Genomic DNA, 20196 nt, shown 5'->3' on the forward strand with positions numbered 1-20196 from the left:
GGGGGGGGTGTAAAAGGATGGTAAAGTATTATATAATTTGATATCAATTTGGATTTTATTTTTGGAGAAGCCATGGGGGGGGGAGGGGGAGGGGGGTTAGGGAGGAGGAGGGGAAAAAAAGGGGGAAAAATCTGTATTTGAAAAACTTTTTCAATAAAAAAAAAGAGGACATTAATTAATTACATTAACAAACACATTAAGATCGAAATACCCAGAATCAACCAGGGACAAGCCAAATGGGAGGTAATAGATACATAGGCATCAGCAATAGGGACAGCAAATTTTATACCAATATAGTTCCACTACTAACTAAAGGCAATAGAGAAAGGGCCTTAGCCATATGAGGAAATCTCATGCTGCGACTTGGCAAATTGTATATTTAAAAAAGTGTATATAGGAACTAGCTGGACAATGTCAAAACTTTAGTGCATCTGGCCTCATTTGTGGAATCAAAATACAAAAGATAGTAAGAATTTCAGAGAGACGTACTGTTAACTGTTTTCTGCAGTTTCTATTATATTTAATAATAGCTTAGAATTTAAGGTTGCTTTGTTCTATGATCTCTGCAAAGTTGAGAATTAAACATTAAACATTACAAAGTCACATAAAGACCCTTCTTGGAAGGTCATCTCTGATTCAAACCATTTGAAGGCACGTATCACACATTATTTTCCTCCCCTGAGCTGGAAATAGGGTCGGGATCCTCCTGCATATCCCAGCAGAACCTGAAGGGCAGCTTTTCCATCCTCTCCTTAAAGACACGGTCAAATCTTTCATTCTGGGCAACAGTCATGTGGTTCTTCCAGTCCCCAACAATGCCTGGAAAACAGTGGTTAAAAAAATGTCAACAGTATTTCTGTTCAATTAAACTAGAGGCTATTTGTGTCCTCCTATCACCAAAATGAATGGGTGTCCATGTAGGAATGCAAGTATGTTTGTGTGTATCTGTATGTACAGACACACACACACATACAGTATATGTATATCTATATCTTTAGAGTTTCGGGAGGGGCTGTAGGGATGAAGGTCAAATGTCTTCCAGATGTGGTTTCTAGGCTCCAATTACCATGCCTGCCAGGGGTGGGTTCTATTTACCTTTACTACCAGTTCACAACGGGGTTGTTGCCAGGATAGTTTGCAAAACCTGGAACATTACACATTCCTCTGATATCAGAGGAACGGTTAGCTACCTCCCTGTCCATCAAACCGTATATACAAATCTGTATTTCTAATTTTTGGGCAAGAAGCTGATTCCTTACCATTTTAACTAGAGCTGGACTACAGAGTGAAGGCTTGATAGAAGGGTAAAGATCTCTCGAACTAGAAGGGCTCAAGTGATTTCTCTGGCATAAGCATCTTGTTCTGGGAAGTCAGGGAACCAATGATCTGCCAGTGAAGTTCTAAATGATCTGGAGTTCACCCTGCTGGAACCGGCCCCATGATTAATTGAGATGATTGATAGGGGTTTTTTTAGCATTGGCCATGTCCCTGCAGGCTTAAAGGAGGCAGCTCTAAGACTGGAGGACAGTGCCCAGGGTAGACAGCAAAGAAGATGTGTCTCCAACAGGCTAAAGTGGCCAGTATAAGCTAGAACAGTGATGGCGAACCGTATGGCGTTGCGTGCCAAAAGTCCGAGCATGTGAACCCTCGCGCACTCTCGCATGCCAGCACCCATAATGCAGTGGGCACCCCCATTTGTGCATGCGTACATGACCTCCACCATGTTCCTAATGCACATGCGCCTCACTGCACATGTGCACATGCAACCCCCACTGTGCATGTGTGCGCCCGCTATGCATGCGCCCCCACTTTTTCCAAGAGGGCCGGTGCGCCTCTTACCAGAGGACAACTAGGTACCCTGGCAAGACAGCTGTTCCCAAGCTGGTGGCAGTGCTCTCGGCCCTGCCTGCCAACTTGCCAGCGCCCTATTCACCCATCCTAGCACAGGCCTTTTCCCCATGCTGCTCCCCCAGTCAGAAGGGGGTGCGAGGAAACACGCGAGGCCGCGGTTGCTGCCAGCCTGGCCCGCCCACCTTCTCCGGTTGGCAGGTGGCTGAGGCTTGCAATGAATGACACAAGCAGGACTGCAGCTCTCCCCCCCGGGCTGTAAATGTGCCTTGCAGGAGCATAGGCTCAGGAGAGTCGAACCCTCCTGCCTGCCTTACGACGGGCCTTTCCAAGGTAGGGGGCTTTCCAACCTTGGCAACTTTGAGAACTCTGGGAGTTCTCAAAGTCCACAAATCTTAAGGTTGCCAAAGTTGGAGAGCCCTGTTCCAAAGGGCGCCTGCAATCCGCAACTGAAGGAGCTGGCTGGCTGAGCCAGCCGTCCAGTCCCCCCCACCCCATTCAGCTCCCTTCCCCCCAGCCGCCCCCTTCCGCCATCGGACTCGTTGCCTGCAATCGCCGCAGGTGGGAATCATCCGCGCTGCTGGCGGATCCCAGGTTTCCTCCACGCTGTGCTCCGAGGGACCCAGCAAGGGAGCGCCAGGACCCCAACTGCGCTGCGCTCTCCCCCGAGGCAGCCCCAGCTGGACCACTGCCTGGCCGGTGAGCAGAGACCGAAGGGGTGGTGTCTCCAGCCGGCCCGGCATGTGCTCTCTGCTTAGAGGACCCGCTGCTGCTGGAGAAGGAGGAGAAGGCCGCGCGGATCTGGAATGTGCATTCCCAGGGAGGAAAGCATTTTCAGGCAGCAGCGGGGAGGAGCCCAAGCAATGGTTCAGGGTCACAGCAGAACAAGCAGCCAAAACCTGTCTCCACTGGTGCACCTGCCTCTCCCCCCCCGTACTTCTTGACGGCCCTGAGCGCCCAAGAGAAATGCCGGGTGGCTATTTTGAAAGGGGCGGGAGTGGTTTATACAAGCTGTGGGATAAGTGCATTGCATTTCAGGTGGCGGCTGGTCCCAGCCTGTGCTGCCACCTGAAAATTCTGTATCAGATCAATTGTTTAGTTTATTACCTTCTCCAGATTTTTTCATTCAATCTCCGGCTGCTGAAACCTCCCCAAAGGTCCCTCCGAGCAGCCCTCGCAAACTCCCCCATGCTCCCTCTGCCCCATGCCAGAGAGGCCAGGAACTGCCGTTGCCCGGGGCCCGAGCCTTCCAACCAGCAGGCGCAGCCGGGAACCAGAGCTCCACTTTCCCCAAAAGGCTGGCAAGCTTTGAGTCTAGCTTCGGGGCTGCCGCTTCGCACTGGGTTGCCTCTCCCCACATGTTGCTGTGGGTTCACCACGGAGAGGGCTGAATCCCTTAGTCGGAGGCCAAGAGCACAGCGCCAGTTTGCAGCCGCTCCTCCCGGGGCAGCTTGGCTCAACACTGTTCCTAAAGACAGCAGTGGGTCCTCCAAGCAGAGAGCAGGTGCCGGGCCGGCCAGAGACGCTGTCCCTTTGCTCTCTGCTTGCTGGGCTGGGCAGCGGTCCAGCCGGGGCCACTTCAGGGGAGAATGCAGCGCGGCCAGGATCCTGGCGCTCCCTCGCTGGGTCCCTTGGAGCACAGCGAGGAGAAAACCCGGGATCTGCCAGCAGCTCAGATGATTCCCACCTGCAGCGATTGCAGGCGCCGAGCCCAATGGTGGGAGGGGGCAGCTGGAGGAAGGGAACTGAATGGGGTGGGGGGGATGGGACGGCCGGCACAGCCACAACTCCAGCTCCTTCAGTCACGGGTTGCAGGCGCCCTTTGGAACAGGGCTCTCCAACCTTGGCAACCTTAAGATTTGTGGACCAGGCTGCTGGTCCACCAGTGGTCTGGACCCCCTGGGACCGCACAAGTAGCTCGCACGGGCAGGGAGGGAGGGAATCCCTGGTTTACCTTGGTCTGCTCCCTTAGGAAGTGACTGCCGGGATTCCCTTTCTGCGTCTTTTGGCACGCACGCCAATTGCTGGTCTTTGTGTGTGCAGGCGCCAGAAACCAGACCAGCTGGCTGGTGCGCATGCACACTCTGGAAACAGGAAGATCGTTTTCCTGGAGTGCGCATGTGCAATTGGCAGCTGCTCTTCCAATTTCTGGCATGCCTGTGCACATGAAAACCAGATGACTGGCATACCGGAACCCGGAAGAACAACAGGCAATGGCTTCGCGTGCCCGGAGAAATGGCTCTGCGTGCCGCTTCCGGCCATAGGTGCCAACGCATGCCATAGGTTCGCCAACACGGAGCTAGAACAATCTCATTCCTAAAGGATCATTAGACTGTGCAAGCAACAGACTAGACATTTTAATAGTCAGATAATATCCCTGGCAAAAAAAACTCTGTCAGGATAAAAAGAAGTCCACCAATTTAACGTTGGTGCAGCTAAGAAAGCCTTATGGCTGCCTCAGACTAGTGCGACATCATGAAGAGACAGCAGAAAGAGAAGTTGTTAGAAAATGTACATACCACTCTACAAAAAGTGCCTTTTAGTTGAAGGTGGCAATCCTGGCAGATTCATAAGCATACCCCTAGAGCAGTGGTTCTCAACCTTCCTAATGCCGCGACCCTTTAATGCAGTTCCTCATGTTGTGGTGACCCCCAACCGTAAAATTATTTTTGTTGCTACTTCATAACTGTAATTTTGCTACTGTTATGAATCGTAATGTAAATATCTGATATGCAGGATGTATTTTCATTGTTACAAATTGAACATAATTAAAGCATAGTGATTAATCACAAAAACAATATGTAATAAATGAGAAAGGTCAGCATGCATTGGTAGGAGTGAGTTGCTCATAATTTTTCTTCTTACCTTATTTATATTGTCCCCCATTATTATCTGAAAGAACCTATTATTCAGCATGTTATTAGTCAATAGTGATTTTTGCAGGGGATAATATGGCACAGTTTGTATAACAACACATCCTTCTTGTGTCATCTACAAACACAGCTCTGGTTTTGAGGCCTTGCAAGGAATATAAATCCTTCCATTCCCCACCATCTCTAGTCAGAGCTTCTTGGTGGATGAGAAGCCAAAACGTCTTCAAAGAAAAAACAAGAAACTCCAGTTGCCTCTTGGGGAAAAAAGCAACTTTGGGACATGACTTAGGAGCTGCTAGAAAAGGGGGGTAGCTTATTTTCCGAAGCAGAAGGAAAACACGCCTATAAGGCTGAGTGTGCTGAGAGAGGCCCAGGCGTCCAGGGGAAGGGATTGAAGCCCCAGTCTGCTGCTCCTTCCATTGTATGGAAAGACCAATATACTGTTTGAATTATCCGTTCCGTCCCTTCCCTCAATCCCGTTTTATGGTTTCCCAACTTCCTCATCCTCTGCTTTCTCGCTGTTTTCTCCAAGCAGCCAAGAGAGAATGGGCTTGCCCGGCTGTCACAGTCTCCGATGCCTGCAATGCCAGACCTCGCCTCCCACCCAGCCGAGAGACTCTGCTTTCCTTGGCAAAGCGCTTCATTATTGCAGGGCAGGGGACACGGTGGGCACGGGGGATCCATGCAGCTACTATCCCACCCTTCCTCAGCCTCGGTCATGCCGCGAGGCTCCAACTCAAGGAGGAGAAGACAGAGGAAGATGGGGGTGGGATCCCTCACGGATCCCTCGGCGTCGCTGCTCTTGGAGCAGCCAAGAGAAAGAGAAGCTGCCAGGGGGAGGCGAGCCACCCCCAGGAGGACCGGAGGAGAGCGCAGCTTCTCACTCATGGAGATCTACCGGTGGGGAAGTGGGCATGGTAAGAGGTGCACTGGACAGGAAGCCGTCATGCTCCCTGGCAGGAGAGGGTTGCACAAACCTTTGCTGGAGTGAATGTGCAACCCTCTCCAGCCAAGAACATGACCGCTTCCTGGCTCGTGCATTTCTTACCGCTTTCCGCGACCACTTCCCTGCTGGTGAATCTCCATGAGTGAGGAGCTGCGATCTCCTCCAGTCCTCCTGGGGCAGCTCGCCTCCCCACTGGTGGCTTATCCTTCTCCTGCCTGCTCCAGGAGCAGCCTGTCTGTTACCTGGCAAGAACGGCCTGCCACCACAGCCTGCCCCACCCTCTTTGCCCCGGCAGTTGCTCCTGGGGCTTTGGGAGAAGTGGCAGCATGAGAACCGCTCTTGCTGGGGGCAAGGGGGTGGCGGCGGCAGGAGCAGCAGGCCAGGGCTTCCTCCCTCCCTCCCTCCGGAGGCCTGGGGCTATGCCAGAAGTCTCCTCGGGTGGAGAGACAACGAAGCCCCGGACCACCCATACTTGCCACTACTGCCGCTCGCCCTTGGCGGCAGCAGTTCTCGCACAGCCGCTTCCCTGACATGGCAGGAGCAACTGGCAGGGGTGAGGGGATGGTGGCAGGCTGCGGCAGCAGACAGTTTGAGCAGGCTAAGAGGCAACGTTCCTCCTCCTGCCAGCCTTGAACTCAGCTCCAGGCAGTGTCCAGCCAGCCATACCTGGCCTCTCCCTGCAGCAGCCCGCATGGATCCCAGGCAGCGCAACTTCAGTGACTTTTCTCATGGTGGCAGTGATGAGGCAGGCAGGCAGCTGGGTGCACGGGAGTGACTGGCGGCAGCGCTCCTGGCTGGCAAAGGGCGGAGTCCCGGGGCTGCATGCGGGCAATGACGGCATTGCCAGTGCACAAGTGCACTAAGACGTTAAAGCCAGCTGATCTGAGACAGATAGAGGAGCGGTGTCTCGGATCCTAAGACCATCGAAAATTTTCCAATGGTTTTGGCGACCCCTGTAAAGGGGTCTCGACCCACAGGTTGAGAACCGCTCCCCAAGAGTATACATTTCTATGGACTTACCTTTACGAAGAAAGACCCCTTTGCTAGGATCTATAAAGGTATTCAGGGATGCATAGTTTGTTCTAGAATCTGCTTTCATGCTATCAAATGTAGCTTTATCCACCACATCATCCACCTCCTTTTCAGTTAGTTCTCTTCCTAGGAAGTGGCATATTTTCAGTACAGAACTTCTCAGATCCTGCAATTTGATACAGCTTTATATTAGTTCATCCATAACAATGGAGAAAAGAAGGAAAATGTTGCTGATAAATCATTTGTAGTTTATTTTTTTAAAATGAACCGTATTCATTAAACACAGAACTCAATCCTTAGAACTGCTGCTAAGGGTTTCCAAGAGACAAGTTGTTGAGAAACTTTTTTGGATCTTAATATTTTGATGATTCAGACTCTTACATCCTTAGCAATCTTGGCTGCAACAGAAGCTGTTCAGTTCTCCAACCAAGCTAAATAAATGCTTTGGTCTCTCTTGAAAATGCACTTGAGTTGAGTCAACCTTCTTTGAGCCAAAAGAGGAGAACATTATTTATTTTATTTTACTTTATTTTATTGATTAAATTCATATCCTGCCCATGTCACCAAGTGCTCAGAAAAATGCCTTTTATTAATCTTTTTGATACCAAGATGACCACATTCTAGTTTCATCGATTCTTCTCCTTCCTGTTGAAGAGGGGGCTCTTATGCTTCTTCAGAGACCTCACTAGTCCTCCAGGAGTTCACCAAAATAACCAAGGGTGGTTCAGTGGTCACCTCTACTACTCCTTATTGGAATAAGTTATTCTCCACATTCCTCCCTTTCTAAAACCTCTTATGCTTGATGGTTGTTCATATTGCATTACACATTTACACATCTTACCTTTTTCATTTCTTCATAAGAAAGGAACAGAATATTGAAATCACCCTTATGAGTGTACCAGCCTTCTACATGGTCAAGCCATAAACTATTGGGCACTGATAGGAGAGAAATGAATTTGGAATAAATATGAGTGCAATCTTCAAAGTCACTTGGTTTAATTATTTAGCTGGGCACTGCAATGTTCCTACTAACAATCCATCTCAGGGATACATTCTGAATGCTTGAATTTTTTCCATTTATCCTTATGACCGGATGGGCCTACGGATCAAAGCTCAATTGATGGGCCACCTTAATAACGCTGAATGCAGAGAGGAGAGAGAAGGAATGGGAGCCGTAACTAATGTGGTTGCATACTCTCACTTGTTAAGAAGAAAGTTTTGTCAAGATGCTGCTATATTGTTTTGTTTCTTTTGCTTTTCTTTATTTGGATTTTTGGGCAATCTGAATTAATATTTTATACATTTGCAAATATCAGACTTACTCCCATTAGCTTTCTTCTGTGTCCCACCCTTAAATGCTCCCCATGTGATTTCATGCATTGCAGTCTCCTGACTAATATAACAATGATAATAATAACAATAACAATGGCAACAATAATACAACCCCCTGATTTTAAATCCAACAAATTATTCCCCTTCATTTTTCTCTATATTAAATGGATCCTTGTATTTCTTCTCACTCTTCCTTAATAAGCAGCCTTGTCTTGCCATTCCCATCCACTTTTGCATCATGAGTTATTTAAGGAATCCTGCATTCTTCTCCACTCATCCTTCCCATTATAAATGGTTTGCATATAGTTTATGGAAATAATTGAATATCTAGGTATATGGCTGTCACCAAGAACATCCTCCATAAAAGAAAATAATTACGATAAACTAATAACACAGTTTAAAAAAGACTTGGATAATTGGAAAGGTTTGCAAATTTCATTTATGGGAAGAATCTCCACTATCAAAATGAATGTATTACCAAAACTGTTGTATTTATTTCAGGTGGCTCCAATTAATTTAGGGAAAAATTTCTTTGTGGGCTTAAACAAGATTATTTCCAAATTCTTTTGGCAGGGAAAACGACCATGAATAAAATTAAAACTACTCCAAGATTCCAAGGAAAGAGGAGGAACAGCACTCCGGGATTGGGAACTTTATCACCAAGCAGCAGGACTAGTATGGATTAAAGAATGGATGGAACTGAGTAATAACAGAATACTATCCATTGAAGGTCACGATCTGCAAGCGGGCTGGCATTCCTTTTTATGGGATGAAAAATATAAGTCCCACACCTATTTTAAAAGGCATACACTTAGACATGTGTTATTATTAATTTGGTTAAAAACTAAAAAACAACAATACACAAAAATCCCGTTATGGTTCGCACCCTCAGAAGCCTTAAAACACCCAAATTTATCAGAATCCAAAAATATAATGAGATACAAAGAATTAATTGATCACCAAGGAAAGTTAAAATCCAAACAGCAACTGGAAGCAGAGTTAAATAAGGAAATTGATTGGTGGACCTTTTCACAGATACAATCCAAACACAAGGAATATATAAAAAAGTATCAAATAAGTAAGGAGAAACAGGAATTAGATACCATCATATTAGACTCTGGAGAGAAACTAATCAGCAAAATTTACAAACTTCTGTTAAAGTATAAGATGGAGGAGGAAATAGTCAAACACACAATGATTAAATGGATGCAGAATTTCAAATACTCAATAGAATTGGATAAATGGGAAGAATTCTGGCAAATGAATACAAAAGCAACTCTGGCGGTGGCATACAAGGAAAACCAGCTAAAGATGTTTTATAGGTGGCACATGTCACCAACAAGATTAGCTAAAATAAACCCCAAAAACAGTTTGGCGTGTTGGAAATGCAAGAATCCACAAGGCACATTCTATCACCTATGGTGGACGTATCCAGCGGCAAAGAAATTCTGGTCCATCATCAAGAAATGGTTAGAACAAATTACTAAATTACAAATAGATAAGAAACCCGAAACTTTTTTATTAGGAATCTTTACAAAGTCTTACCCCAAAGAAATAAAATATCTGCTAATACATATCTTAACGGCGGCAAGGATAATATATGCTAGTAATTGGAAATCGGAAAAAATTCAGGAGAAAATATAATAGATAAGATAACACAATGTGCAGAAATGGATAGGTTGACAAAAGAATTAAAGGAAAAAGAAGACACTGAATTTTATAAAGTTTGGAATAAATGGTATCATTGGCATAGGGTAGCTACGGAAGAAATATAATTAGAAACCAGATAGAATATAAGCATAGTTGTGCATGTAACCACCTCCTTATGGGCGGTAAAATATTTAGAGAGAAACTCAGAAAGTGAAGGTAATATACAGAACAAAAAAAAAGAAGACTTAGAGAGCAGAAGAGAGGAGAGGGTAAAGAGGTAAAAAGGAATCAGTGAGTTAAGATTTATGGGAATATGTATAATTGTGTAATTGGATACATCACTACGAAACAGACGCTTCAAATGATTGTATATATATAATTGTTTTATTGTATAATGTACTTTTTTTAGTTGTGCTTTGTTATATATGTTTTGTGCGTGTTTTATTTATTTGTTAATAAAGTTTATAAATTTTTTAAAAAAGAAAAAAACCATTCTTATCTTATTTTAAGGAGGGGAGGTGGATTGTTTGCCACTTGCAGGAAGTGGATTGAAATCATATCTCTTGTCCAAAGGAAAAACTAACTTGATTGTGATTAAGTTCTTACCTTTGCCAGCCAAAAACTTCTCCAAGTAAGCATCAAACTCTTCTGATGTTTCCATCATGGTTAGAATTTTGTAAAAATGATAGCTAGAAACAAAAACATCCTTTGGATTTCTAAACACATAAATAATCTGTAGGAAGAAGAAAGTATCTAGTCAAAAATGATCCTCAGAGACTCCAGTTAGAGCGAATATAGCAGGAAAAAAGTGGGATTGGTTGAAAAACCTTGAGGCTTGATGGACCTTAGGGGACTTTCTGGAGGGCAGAACGCCATTTCTACTTTATTTCACAATACGTTAACCTCCCATGGATAAAAATATATCTACAATCTCTCTCTCTCCCCCTCCTTCCCTCTCTACCTCTCTCTCTCTCTCCCTCCCTCCCTCCTTCATCTATATCTATCTATCTATCTATCTATCTATCTATCTATCTATCTATCTATCTATCTATCTATCATTTTAATTATTTATTAATTAAATAAAATACATAAAAGCCCTGTGGTGAAATTCAATTTTTTTTACCACTGGTTCTGTGGGCATGGCTTGGTGAGTGTGGCATGGCTTGGTGGGCGTGGCTTGGTGGGCAAGGCATGGGAAGGATACTGCAAAGTCCCCATTCCCTCCCCACCCCTCAGGTAAGGTTATTGCAAAATCTCCATTCCCACCCCACTCTGGGGCCAGCCAGAATCAAACAGATAGCCAATGTTGTTTCCAAAGCAGAAGTGCAATGTATGCAGTTCTTGGAGAACACACAAATGCCTACCTTCCTACATTTGTACCTACTGAAGTTTCTGAATACTTTCAGGGATGTTGTAAAAAACAGTTCTGCATTAAAGCTATTACAGACCTCCGGATGCACAGAAAGCATTTGATAATCATTAAATGGAATTCATTTTAAATCAACTAAAGTATATGGAATTTGGGGAAAAATTTATAAGGATGCGCAGAGCAATTTACTCTGAACAAGAAGCAAAAGTGGTAATTAATGGGGAAACAACAAAGAACTTTCAAATCCAGAAAAGTATGAGACAGGGCTGTCCACTGTCACCCCTACTGTTTATTTTATCATTAGAAGCATTGAATAGAGTAATTTGAGAAGTTATCCAAATTAAAGGTTTGAAGATCAGAAATGAAATTTTAAAATTGCAAGCGTTCACAGACATCACAAGAAACCTGCCTTGGATCCAGCTATTTTGAATAACTTTCGTCCTGCTCCAACCTTCACTTTATTGCGAAGGTTGTTGAGAGTGTGGTGGCACATCAGCTCCCATTGGCCCTGGGTGAAACACGATATCTGGACCTGTGGCAGTCGGGTTTCAGGCCCGGGTACAGCATGGAGACAGCATTGGTCGCACTGGTGGATGATCTCTGGAGGGCTCGGGACAAGGGATATTCCTCTGTCCTGGTCCTATTAGATCTCTCAGCGGCTTTTGATACCATCGACCATGGTATCCTACTGCGACGCCTTGAGGGGTTGGAACTGGGAGGCACTGTTCTACGGTGGTTCTCCTCCTACCTCTCCGGGTGTTCGCAAGCAGTTTTGGCTGTGGGAAAGAGGTCTGCCCCAAGGCCCCTCACTTGTGGGGTCCCTCAGGGGTCAGTCCTCTCTCCCCTTCTGTTCAACATCTATATGTTGAACAGTATGCTGATGATACCCAACTTTTTATATCCACCCCAAATCTGCCCAGTGATGCCCACGATGTGAAGTCCCGGTGCTTGGAAGCGGTGTGGCTCTGGATGGGGAGGAACAGGCTTTAGCTCAACCCTGCCAAATCAGAGTGGCTGTGGATACCGCCATCTTGGTTCCAAGGGAATATTCCATCTCTGGTTATAGGGGTGAGATGTTGCCCCCTGTTGAGACTGAGAGTAGCAATTGTAAAAAGGATTTTATGGCTAAAGGTAGGATTCCTCAACTTAACATCCTCCAGATATGTTAAGATAGAAACTGATTATGCCGCACAAAAAGTTCCAATCCATCTGGAAGTGTCATTTTGGAAAAAGTAACATGAAGGATTAAATATTTCTATATGGATCTTCAGTTCGGTTCTATTTCGGCCAAGCGTGAGATTCTGGGGTCCCTGTTTTATTTGAGTTATTTTTACTCAGCCTGCAAATCACCAAACACAATGGAACAATGTAACATCTCTTCATTTGCATTTATTTCTCAATAAAACATTCAGATGCAGAGGTAAATAAAAAAGAAGAAGACAGACAGCTCCCCATTCCACCCCACAAGTTACCAAAATATGTCCTACCTTTGCTCTTTTATTTTGTAATCCTTTGGGTGCCAAATAGTAAGGCAGATGGGAAGAAATGACACGAGGTGATGGGCGATTAGGTAAATCTACATAGTAAACATTATACTCTAGCCATGGTGCCCTTTCAATCAGGGTAATATTTTCAGTTCCATCTCGATGACCTTCATAAAGAATCAAGCTCACAATGTTCTGAGCCCATACGGTGCCTGTAAATAATTAAATTAATTCATCCAGGGCCATCATTATTTGGAGAATGTTCAACACATAAAAAACAAGAAAAAGAAGAATCAGACTATTATAAAATATGGAATAATTGGTATAATTGGTTAAAAATTAGAAATATACAAAAAATATAGGGGATATATTACCGATTGATACATATATATGTAATAAAAATATTATTAGATTACAGAAAGGTGAAGGAATATATTATAAGTAGAATTGTAGAATGTCACTCTGAAAAAATGCTTAAGAAGAAATTATATTCTTTTTGTGTATATGTTGTATAAATGTTTGTTGTGTATATGTTACGTATGTCTTTTTTAATATTTATATTCAATAAAAACTATTTTAAAAAAACAAGAAAAAAATCAAGCAATCAGTCTACTTATCGGAGAAGATGGCAAAAAAGAAATGGGGAGTAGAGAAAAAGCAGAACTGCTTAATTCATACTTCACATCTATCTTCATACAAAAAAAGGAAAACACTACTGAAGGAACTGGCAGACATAATTTCAGAACTATTGAAACATATCTTTCAAAGTTCTTGGAACACCGGCAAAATATCTGAGGACTGGAAAAGAGCTGGTGTGGCCCCTATCTTCCAAACAGGAAAAAAAGAAAAACTTATTCAAGAAATTTGAGACCAATATGCCCGACATCAATACTTGGGAAGATCTTGGAAAAAATAATCAAGCAACAAATCTGTGAACAACCTAGAAGCAAACAGGGTTATAACCAGAAGCCAACATGGCTTCATTGAAAACAGATCATGCCAAATAAATCTTATTTCATTCTTCAACAAAGTGACCAAATTAGTAAATGAGCGAAATGCTGTGAACATAGTGTACTTAGATTTCAATAAAGCATTTTAGAAACTCGATCACAACCTACCTCTTGGCAAGCTAATAAAATGTGGGATAGATAGCCCTACAACTAGGTGGGTTTATGGAGATTTTACAGTATCCTTCCCCTGCCACACCCACCAAGCCACACCCACCAAGCTGTGCCATGTCCACCACACCCATAGAACCAGTAGTAAAAAATTTCAAAACCCACCACTGTATACAAGGGATGATGAGTAAAGATGAAGACGCCCAGAAAAGTGAGGAACTAGCAGAAGAAATGGAGGAAAAGATTGAACCAAAGAACCAGTGAACAAAACTGGAAGACAAGGCAGAGGTAATAATAAAAATAACAGTGATTGGTGAATTAAATCAAGGGGGAAATATTTTAAGAGAGTTGAAAAGTGAATTGGAGAAAGGAAGATAGGGGCCTGGGCAGATATTTTGGAAGCTAGGCAATGAAAGAGGGTAAAGATTGGAGAAATACTTAGACTGAATATCCAAGAAATAGATGCAAACAGTGATCAAGATCCAAGATAGGAATATGGGAGGCAAGTCAAAAAAAGCATAGCAAAGTATTGAAGCGGACAAGAGACGATGGATAGAAAGGAAAGAATTTCTCTTTTTTGTTGTTGTTCTGATTTGCTTTTCTTCTTTCTCTCCCTTCTTTTTTAGAATGGTGGCATGATTAGAAGTTAGGTAGGATAGAAAGAAAATGTCATTTAATAAAATGGTGACAAGTTAGAATAGAGATAGAAATAAGAGAAAGGGGGAATATTAGTGTATACATTTTTACATAATAAAATAAAAGCAATAACAAGAGGGAAGCTTAGAAATTGAATAGCGGTATTAATATGTATGATTAAATAATATGAGTGGCGTTAGAGCAATATATTAAAACATGGAATAACTAAATAATGATAGACTATAATTTAATATAAATGTGTATTATTATTAGAAATATATATTTTGGTTGAATGTAAAAACTATTATCAATTTTACCAGTTCCATTTGTATTAGAATGCATGACACCCAGGCGCCACACTGTTCATGCATTGATATGTATATGTAAAATAAAATATAAAGCTCGAAAGAAAACAAAAAAAAGATCCAAAAAGATCTTGACAGATTTAAATACCGGACCTTATCTAACAAAACGAAATTAAACAGAGGTAAAAGTAAGATATTTCACTTAGGCAAGAAAAACCAACCACATAAGTACAGACTAGGTAAAACGTGGCTTAATCTCAGGAACAGGGATTAATCCCAGGGAACTTGGAGTCCTAGAGGACAATAATTTAAACATGAGTCAACAATGTGTGGCAACAGCAAAATACCAATGCGATTCTAGGCTGTATTAACAGAGGGATAGAATCAAGATCAAGTGAAGTTGTAGTACCACTTTACAAAGCCTTAATAGAACCACACTTGGAATACTGCATCCAGTTCTGGTCACCACAATATAAAAAAGATTGAGAGTTGAGTTGAGACTCTGGAAAGAGTGTAGAGAAGAACGGCACACATGATTAGGGGGCTGTAGGCTAAAACATACCAAGAACAGCTACAGGAATTGGGTATGTCTAGTCTAATGAAAAGGAGGCCTAGGGTTGACATGATACCACTGTTCCAATATTTGAGGGACTTCTACAAAGATGAGGGGGTCAAACCATTTTCCAAAGCACCCAAAGGCAAGACAAGAAACAATGGATGGAAACTAATCAAGAAGAGAAGCAACCTAGAACTAAGGAGAAAGTTCCTGACAGTGAGAGCAATCAACCAATGGAATAGTTGCCTTCAGAAATTGTGGAGGCTTTTAAGAAGTAACTAGAGACAGCCATTTCTCTCAAATGGTATAGCGTCTCCTGCTTAAGCAGGGGGTGGTCTAGAAGATCTCTGAGGTCCCTTCGAACTCTATTATTCTGTGTTCTAACTTAGTCAACCTTCCTATAGTAAACATTTCAGAGATGCATAAAGGCAACTGCTTCTTATAAACTATTTGATGGAAATATGAGAGAAAGTCAGCTTTCTAAAGTAAAATTAAAATGGTCAAAATACAGTTTTACAGCTTTATTTTACCTGCATTTCATCTTCTATGCCAAGTGTTAAAATCTGTTTATAGCTTGATGCAGTTGCAGCAACCAAAATACTGAAAAACTGAATAAAAGCACTGGATACAAAACCAACTCTTCCTTGGAAGACATCTTTGAATTTACCTGATTTAGGATATGTGATTATAAATGTATCATCATCTCGGATTTCAAAACTTTCCAGTGAATCTATTTTTTCAGGTGAGGACAGCACTGGTAGAAAATAACATCCTTTGTGTAGATATGGGTCCTTCCCTGATGGCTCCATTGCCTCACCTGTTGATATAATAGAGAAATTGAAAATAGTTCCTGTATTCAATGTTGAATTAATTCAATTCTTTCAAAATCCTGATTCTTGGCAACATGAAGAAAAACACATTCAATTATTTTATCTAATTATTTAGTTAATTAGTGTCATGAGCTCAATTTTCACCCACGAAACTTTCCATTGCAAAGAGTAAATTTGCTACTCTTCTTGCCATCTAAGAGTTTTACGTAGAAGACAAAGTTTGAATCACAGTACTTAGAACATACTAGTTGCAATTCTTTTCTTACCTTACTTTGAGTACAACGTGCTCTTATACATCTGGCAGTCACTCACGTCATGCCTAAAAGCCAACTTTATTTACAGTACTTTTTCAATGTTTTTCTATTCCTGTTCTTCAAATGTTTAAGGAAAACTGGTCTTTAGTCAAACATTGTATCAGCACTGAATCTCCATTTTAAAAAAAGAGCTAAAGAACATGGTAGAACATGATTAAGTAATAACCTAAGTAACAAGAATGGCAGAGATGGAGGAAACCTTCGCTATTTTACTAAGAAAAGCATTACTCGAAAACCATGATAGAAGACGCATTGTAAGCCGCCCTGAGTCTCCGGAGAAGGGCGGCATATAAATCAAATTAAAAAAGAAAAAAAGCGGAGGTCTATATCCGTGATGGCACGTGTGCCTGAGGTTGCATGCAGAGCCATCTTTCCCGGCACGCAAGCTGTCATCCAACTCACCTGCAGCGGCACATGCGCACGTGCCCCAGCTGGTGTTTCAGCCTCCGGTGCGCATGCGTGCCATTCAGGGAATCCAGCTGGTCTTCGGGGCGTTCCTATGCATGCGTGCGCATTTTCATATTCGCACAAGAGTACTGGCACACAGTGCCTTCATGCATACATGGTGTTTGTGCATGTGCATTGCACGCGTGAAGACCGTGCACATGCGCAGATGGTGTGATTGTGCATGTAGCGCATGGGGGAGCTGCATGAAACTTGCGCGCATGGTTAGATGGTATGACTGCACAATGGGTGGAGCCACATGTTAGCACAGATAGCACATGCACATGCAAAGCGCATGAAGCACATATCTGCTTGGTACACGGTGAATAAAAGGTTTGCCACCACTGGTCTATGTCTAAGAAGCCCATCTGGGGATGACCATGGGATACAAAAAATTTCCGGGAATTGGATGTGAGCTTCATTTAGTGCTTTGATAGCCCCACCTGCAAGCTCTCACAAGAGGGGCTGTTGTCGTTTCTCTAGTTCTGCAAATTTCCCTGGAGCTGTGGCTGGGTTGTCTTTCTCCTTTTTTCGGTGCTTTGGAAGGGCATTCCTTGACCATGTGCCCAGATTCTCCACAGTAAAAGCAGAGAGCCAAATTTCTGGATTGCTACCTATCTTCCATGGTTGGGAATTACATAGGCTCTTCTCTTTCCTGATTGATGCAAGGGGGCCAAGAATTAGGGATGGAAGCGAAGGCAGCTTGGGATGATTGGATTGATTGCAATCCAGTCATTTAGACCATGCCTGAATTGTGCTATTGTGCTATTCGTGATGGCTGATTCCAACCTAAATTTCCTGCAACCAATCTGAATTCTTCAATCTAGATCTTTACTCTCCGACTGCCTTGTTGAAATTCTTCACGACTTCAGCAGCTGGATGGGCACTTCCTATGACTGAATGTAACAACCAAAGCACATATCACTATCAACATTTACAATAGCAATGCAGCTAGACTTCAATTAGTGTGGATAATGAATCCAATGAAGTGGTTGCATTACTTGAATTTGCACTCTTTGAAATTATGAGCATATGTAAAATATAGCAGCAGGTTCTGCCTATGTGGAAATAAACAAGGAAACGTTTGAAACATAAGCTTTTACACGTTTATTAACAAAATATTAGAGTACAGGAGAAGCGGAATGTACTGTACTTATAATTCAGTGTTATTGTTAACAAAGTCACAGAGTAACTTTAGAATGCAAAATAAAAAACAAAAAAATTGTAGTATAGAGGTATCAGGCAATCTGATATCTCATCCTAATTTAGAGCTGCTATGACCGCATCTGTGCTGCAGAATCACATCAAATTTTTGCTGTAATAATAGTCCTCTAATAATGGTCCTTTGTATGTGTGTGTATGTGTGTGTGTGTGTGTGTGTGTGTTCTTGTAGTGTTTTTATTTGAAGGAATCTTTTGTCCATTGTGCACACAGGAAGATAAGCAACTGAAGAATGAAGCAGCAGCCTCTAAAACCCCATAGCAAGACAGTAATATCAACTGCACATGCCTTCAATTCAATTCTAGCTTTCAATTATCTGAGTTTTGGGTTGCATTAAATGCAAACTGGTACCATTGTGCCATTCACACCAAATCAAATACAGGTAGTCCTCAACTTACGATCACAATTGGGCCCAAAATTTATGTTGCTAAGTGAGGAATTTGTTAAGTGAATCGCTGCTGTTATTAAATTAGTGACACGGTTGTTAAGTGAATCTGATTTCCCATTGACTTTGCTTGCCAGAAGGTTGCAAAAGGAGATCACATGACCCCAGGACACTGCAACCGTCATAAATGTGAGTCAGCGGTCAAGCATCCAAGTATAAATCATGTGACCAGGGGGTTGCTGCAATGGTCATAAGTATGAAAAATGGTCATAAGTCACTTTTTTTTCAGTGCCGTTGTAACTTTGAACTATCACTAAGCGAACTGTTGTAAGTTGAAGACCACCTGTATTGGGTTACATGAGCTTATATTAACCATGACGTAGCTGTACTTTAAAGTCATGTTGCTCTCAAGATAAATTGGATTACTATCTCATCTCATACGATTTCATACTATCTCTATGAGGTAGGGTAGGATATATCCCAATGCCTAGTGACAGGGTATAAGATACAGGCAGGAACAGCAAATACTGAACAGCACAACCAAGTAGCTGGCACTGTGTACAGAAACCTCTGCCTAGAATATGTGTTAGACCAGTGATGGCTAACCTTTGGATCATCACATGCTGATGCAATGTATGCACAACGCCCCCCATATGGCCCACCCTCCATGCATGTGCGTGCAACATCCCATACTCCCCCACTCTCCCATGCACCTGTGCAACCTCCCACACACCATTTTGAGCCTAGCAGGCCTTCCTGCAGCCTCCTGGGACCAAAAATGGGCCACGGTTGGCGCCTTCCATCCTCCCTGCTCTCTGCCCTGTGTATGGGTGCACAAGCCCACACCCCCTCGGCACATGTGCATGCATCCCGCCCACACGCATGCATGGCAGAGACCTGAAAATCAGCTGGCCAGTGGGAGGTGCGCACATAGGCAGAGTGGAGCAGAGCTGGGGCGAGGGCTCGTTTGCCCGCAGAGAGGGTTCACGTGCCCAGAGAGAGGGCTGTGCATGCCACCTCTGGCACCTGTGCCATAGGTTCACCATCACGGGACTAGACTGACCTATGTATGGAATTATGGGGTCCTACAAAAGCTACCTCATCTGAACAATTTCAGCCCCTCTTTTTAAGAAGCATATTGGGAACTGACAAGAACATGTCAACAACCCCTGTGGTCAAACAGAACCAGTTATCTACTTCGTACAGAGCCAATCAATAATTAAGCGTAATTATGTCATCTGCCATATCATGAGAAGCTCTGAATAGGTGATGCCCCAGCCATCAAAGGTATTGCTTGTGTTCTGTTTGATTATTAATTCTGTGCAGCTCTTAGGCTTTGACATTAAGATCTCTGTTTGAAAGAACTGCACCTGGAGTCCCGAATGTCAAGTTTCCCTACTTCCTCCTGGGCTTTAAGGTACACAGCGTAAAGAGAACTGCTAAGTTTATAGACCAGGATGTTCAGCCAAAAACATGTTATATCAAACAGAACCGGGCAACAGGTAATGTAATTATCGGAATTGATTTTTTTTACTTACCATTTATGTATTTCATTTTTGTATTTTCTTTTACACATCTTATTTTTGTAATTAAATCACACACTTTTACCTTTATTTTATTTTTTATTTGATATTGCTGTGGAGACTAATCAATTAATCAATTACATTAAGATTACCTTAATTAATTACATTAACAAACACATTAAGATTGAAATACGGAGAATCAAGAATGGAAAAGGGTTAACTTTAGAGTGTAGTTGATGGGGGAGCTAGAAGTAACCTCTTTTCTGTGGAAAGAAACATCAAGTCTAATGTTTTGCATTAGACTTAATCCTTGCAAAGTTTCAGCAACCA

The 20196-nt window shown here is 42.9% G+C and overlaps 1 protein-coding gene across 1 annotated transcript; it reads right to left on the reverse strand.

Moving 5' to 3' along the window:
• Nucleotides 1-491: 491 nt before the first annotated feature.
• Nucleotides 492-15961, reverse strand: LOC132711056 (amine sulfotransferase-like). Its single transcript, XM_060689070.2, has 6 exons — nucleotides 15817-15961; nucleotides 12538-12746; nucleotides 10288-10414; nucleotides 7541-7635; nucleotides 6688-6865; nucleotides 492-819 (listed from the first exon to the last, which is right to left on the reverse strand). Exons 1-6 carry the CDS (start codon nucleotides 15956-15958, stop codon nucleotides 659-661), a joined length of 912 nt encoding a protein of 303 aa, XP_060545053.2. The 5' UTR covers nucleotides 15959-15961; the 3' UTR covers nucleotides 492-658.
• Between the last annotated feature and the right edge of the window lie 4235 nt (nucleotides 15962-20196).

Source organism: Pantherophis guttatus, chromosome 1, assembly GCF_059756535.1.
Source record: "Pantherophis guttatus breed Tessera chromosome 1, ASM5975653v1, whole genome shotgun sequence".
Taxonomy (NCBI): domain Eukaryota; kingdom Metazoa; phylum Chordata; class Lepidosauria; order Squamata; family Colubridae; genus Pantherophis; species Pantherophis guttatus.

What these genes read in the sequence shown, in the direction of transcription:
- LOC132711056 (XM_060689070.2), bottom strand. Translation starts at nt 15,958, where the DNA reads ATGGAGCCATCAGGGAAGGACCCATATCTACACAAAGGATGTTATTTT. An exon ending in GAAGTTTTTGGCTGGCAAAG is followed by an intron (nt 7,636 to 10,287) that starts GTAAGAACTTAA and finishes CTCTCCTATCAG; the next exon opens with TGCCCAATAGTTTATGGCTT. An exon ending in AGGGGTCTTTCTTCGTAAAG is followed by an intron (nt 820 to 6,687) that starts GTAAGTCCATAG and finishes ACTGTTTTCCAG; the next exon opens with GCATTGTTGGGGACTGGAAG.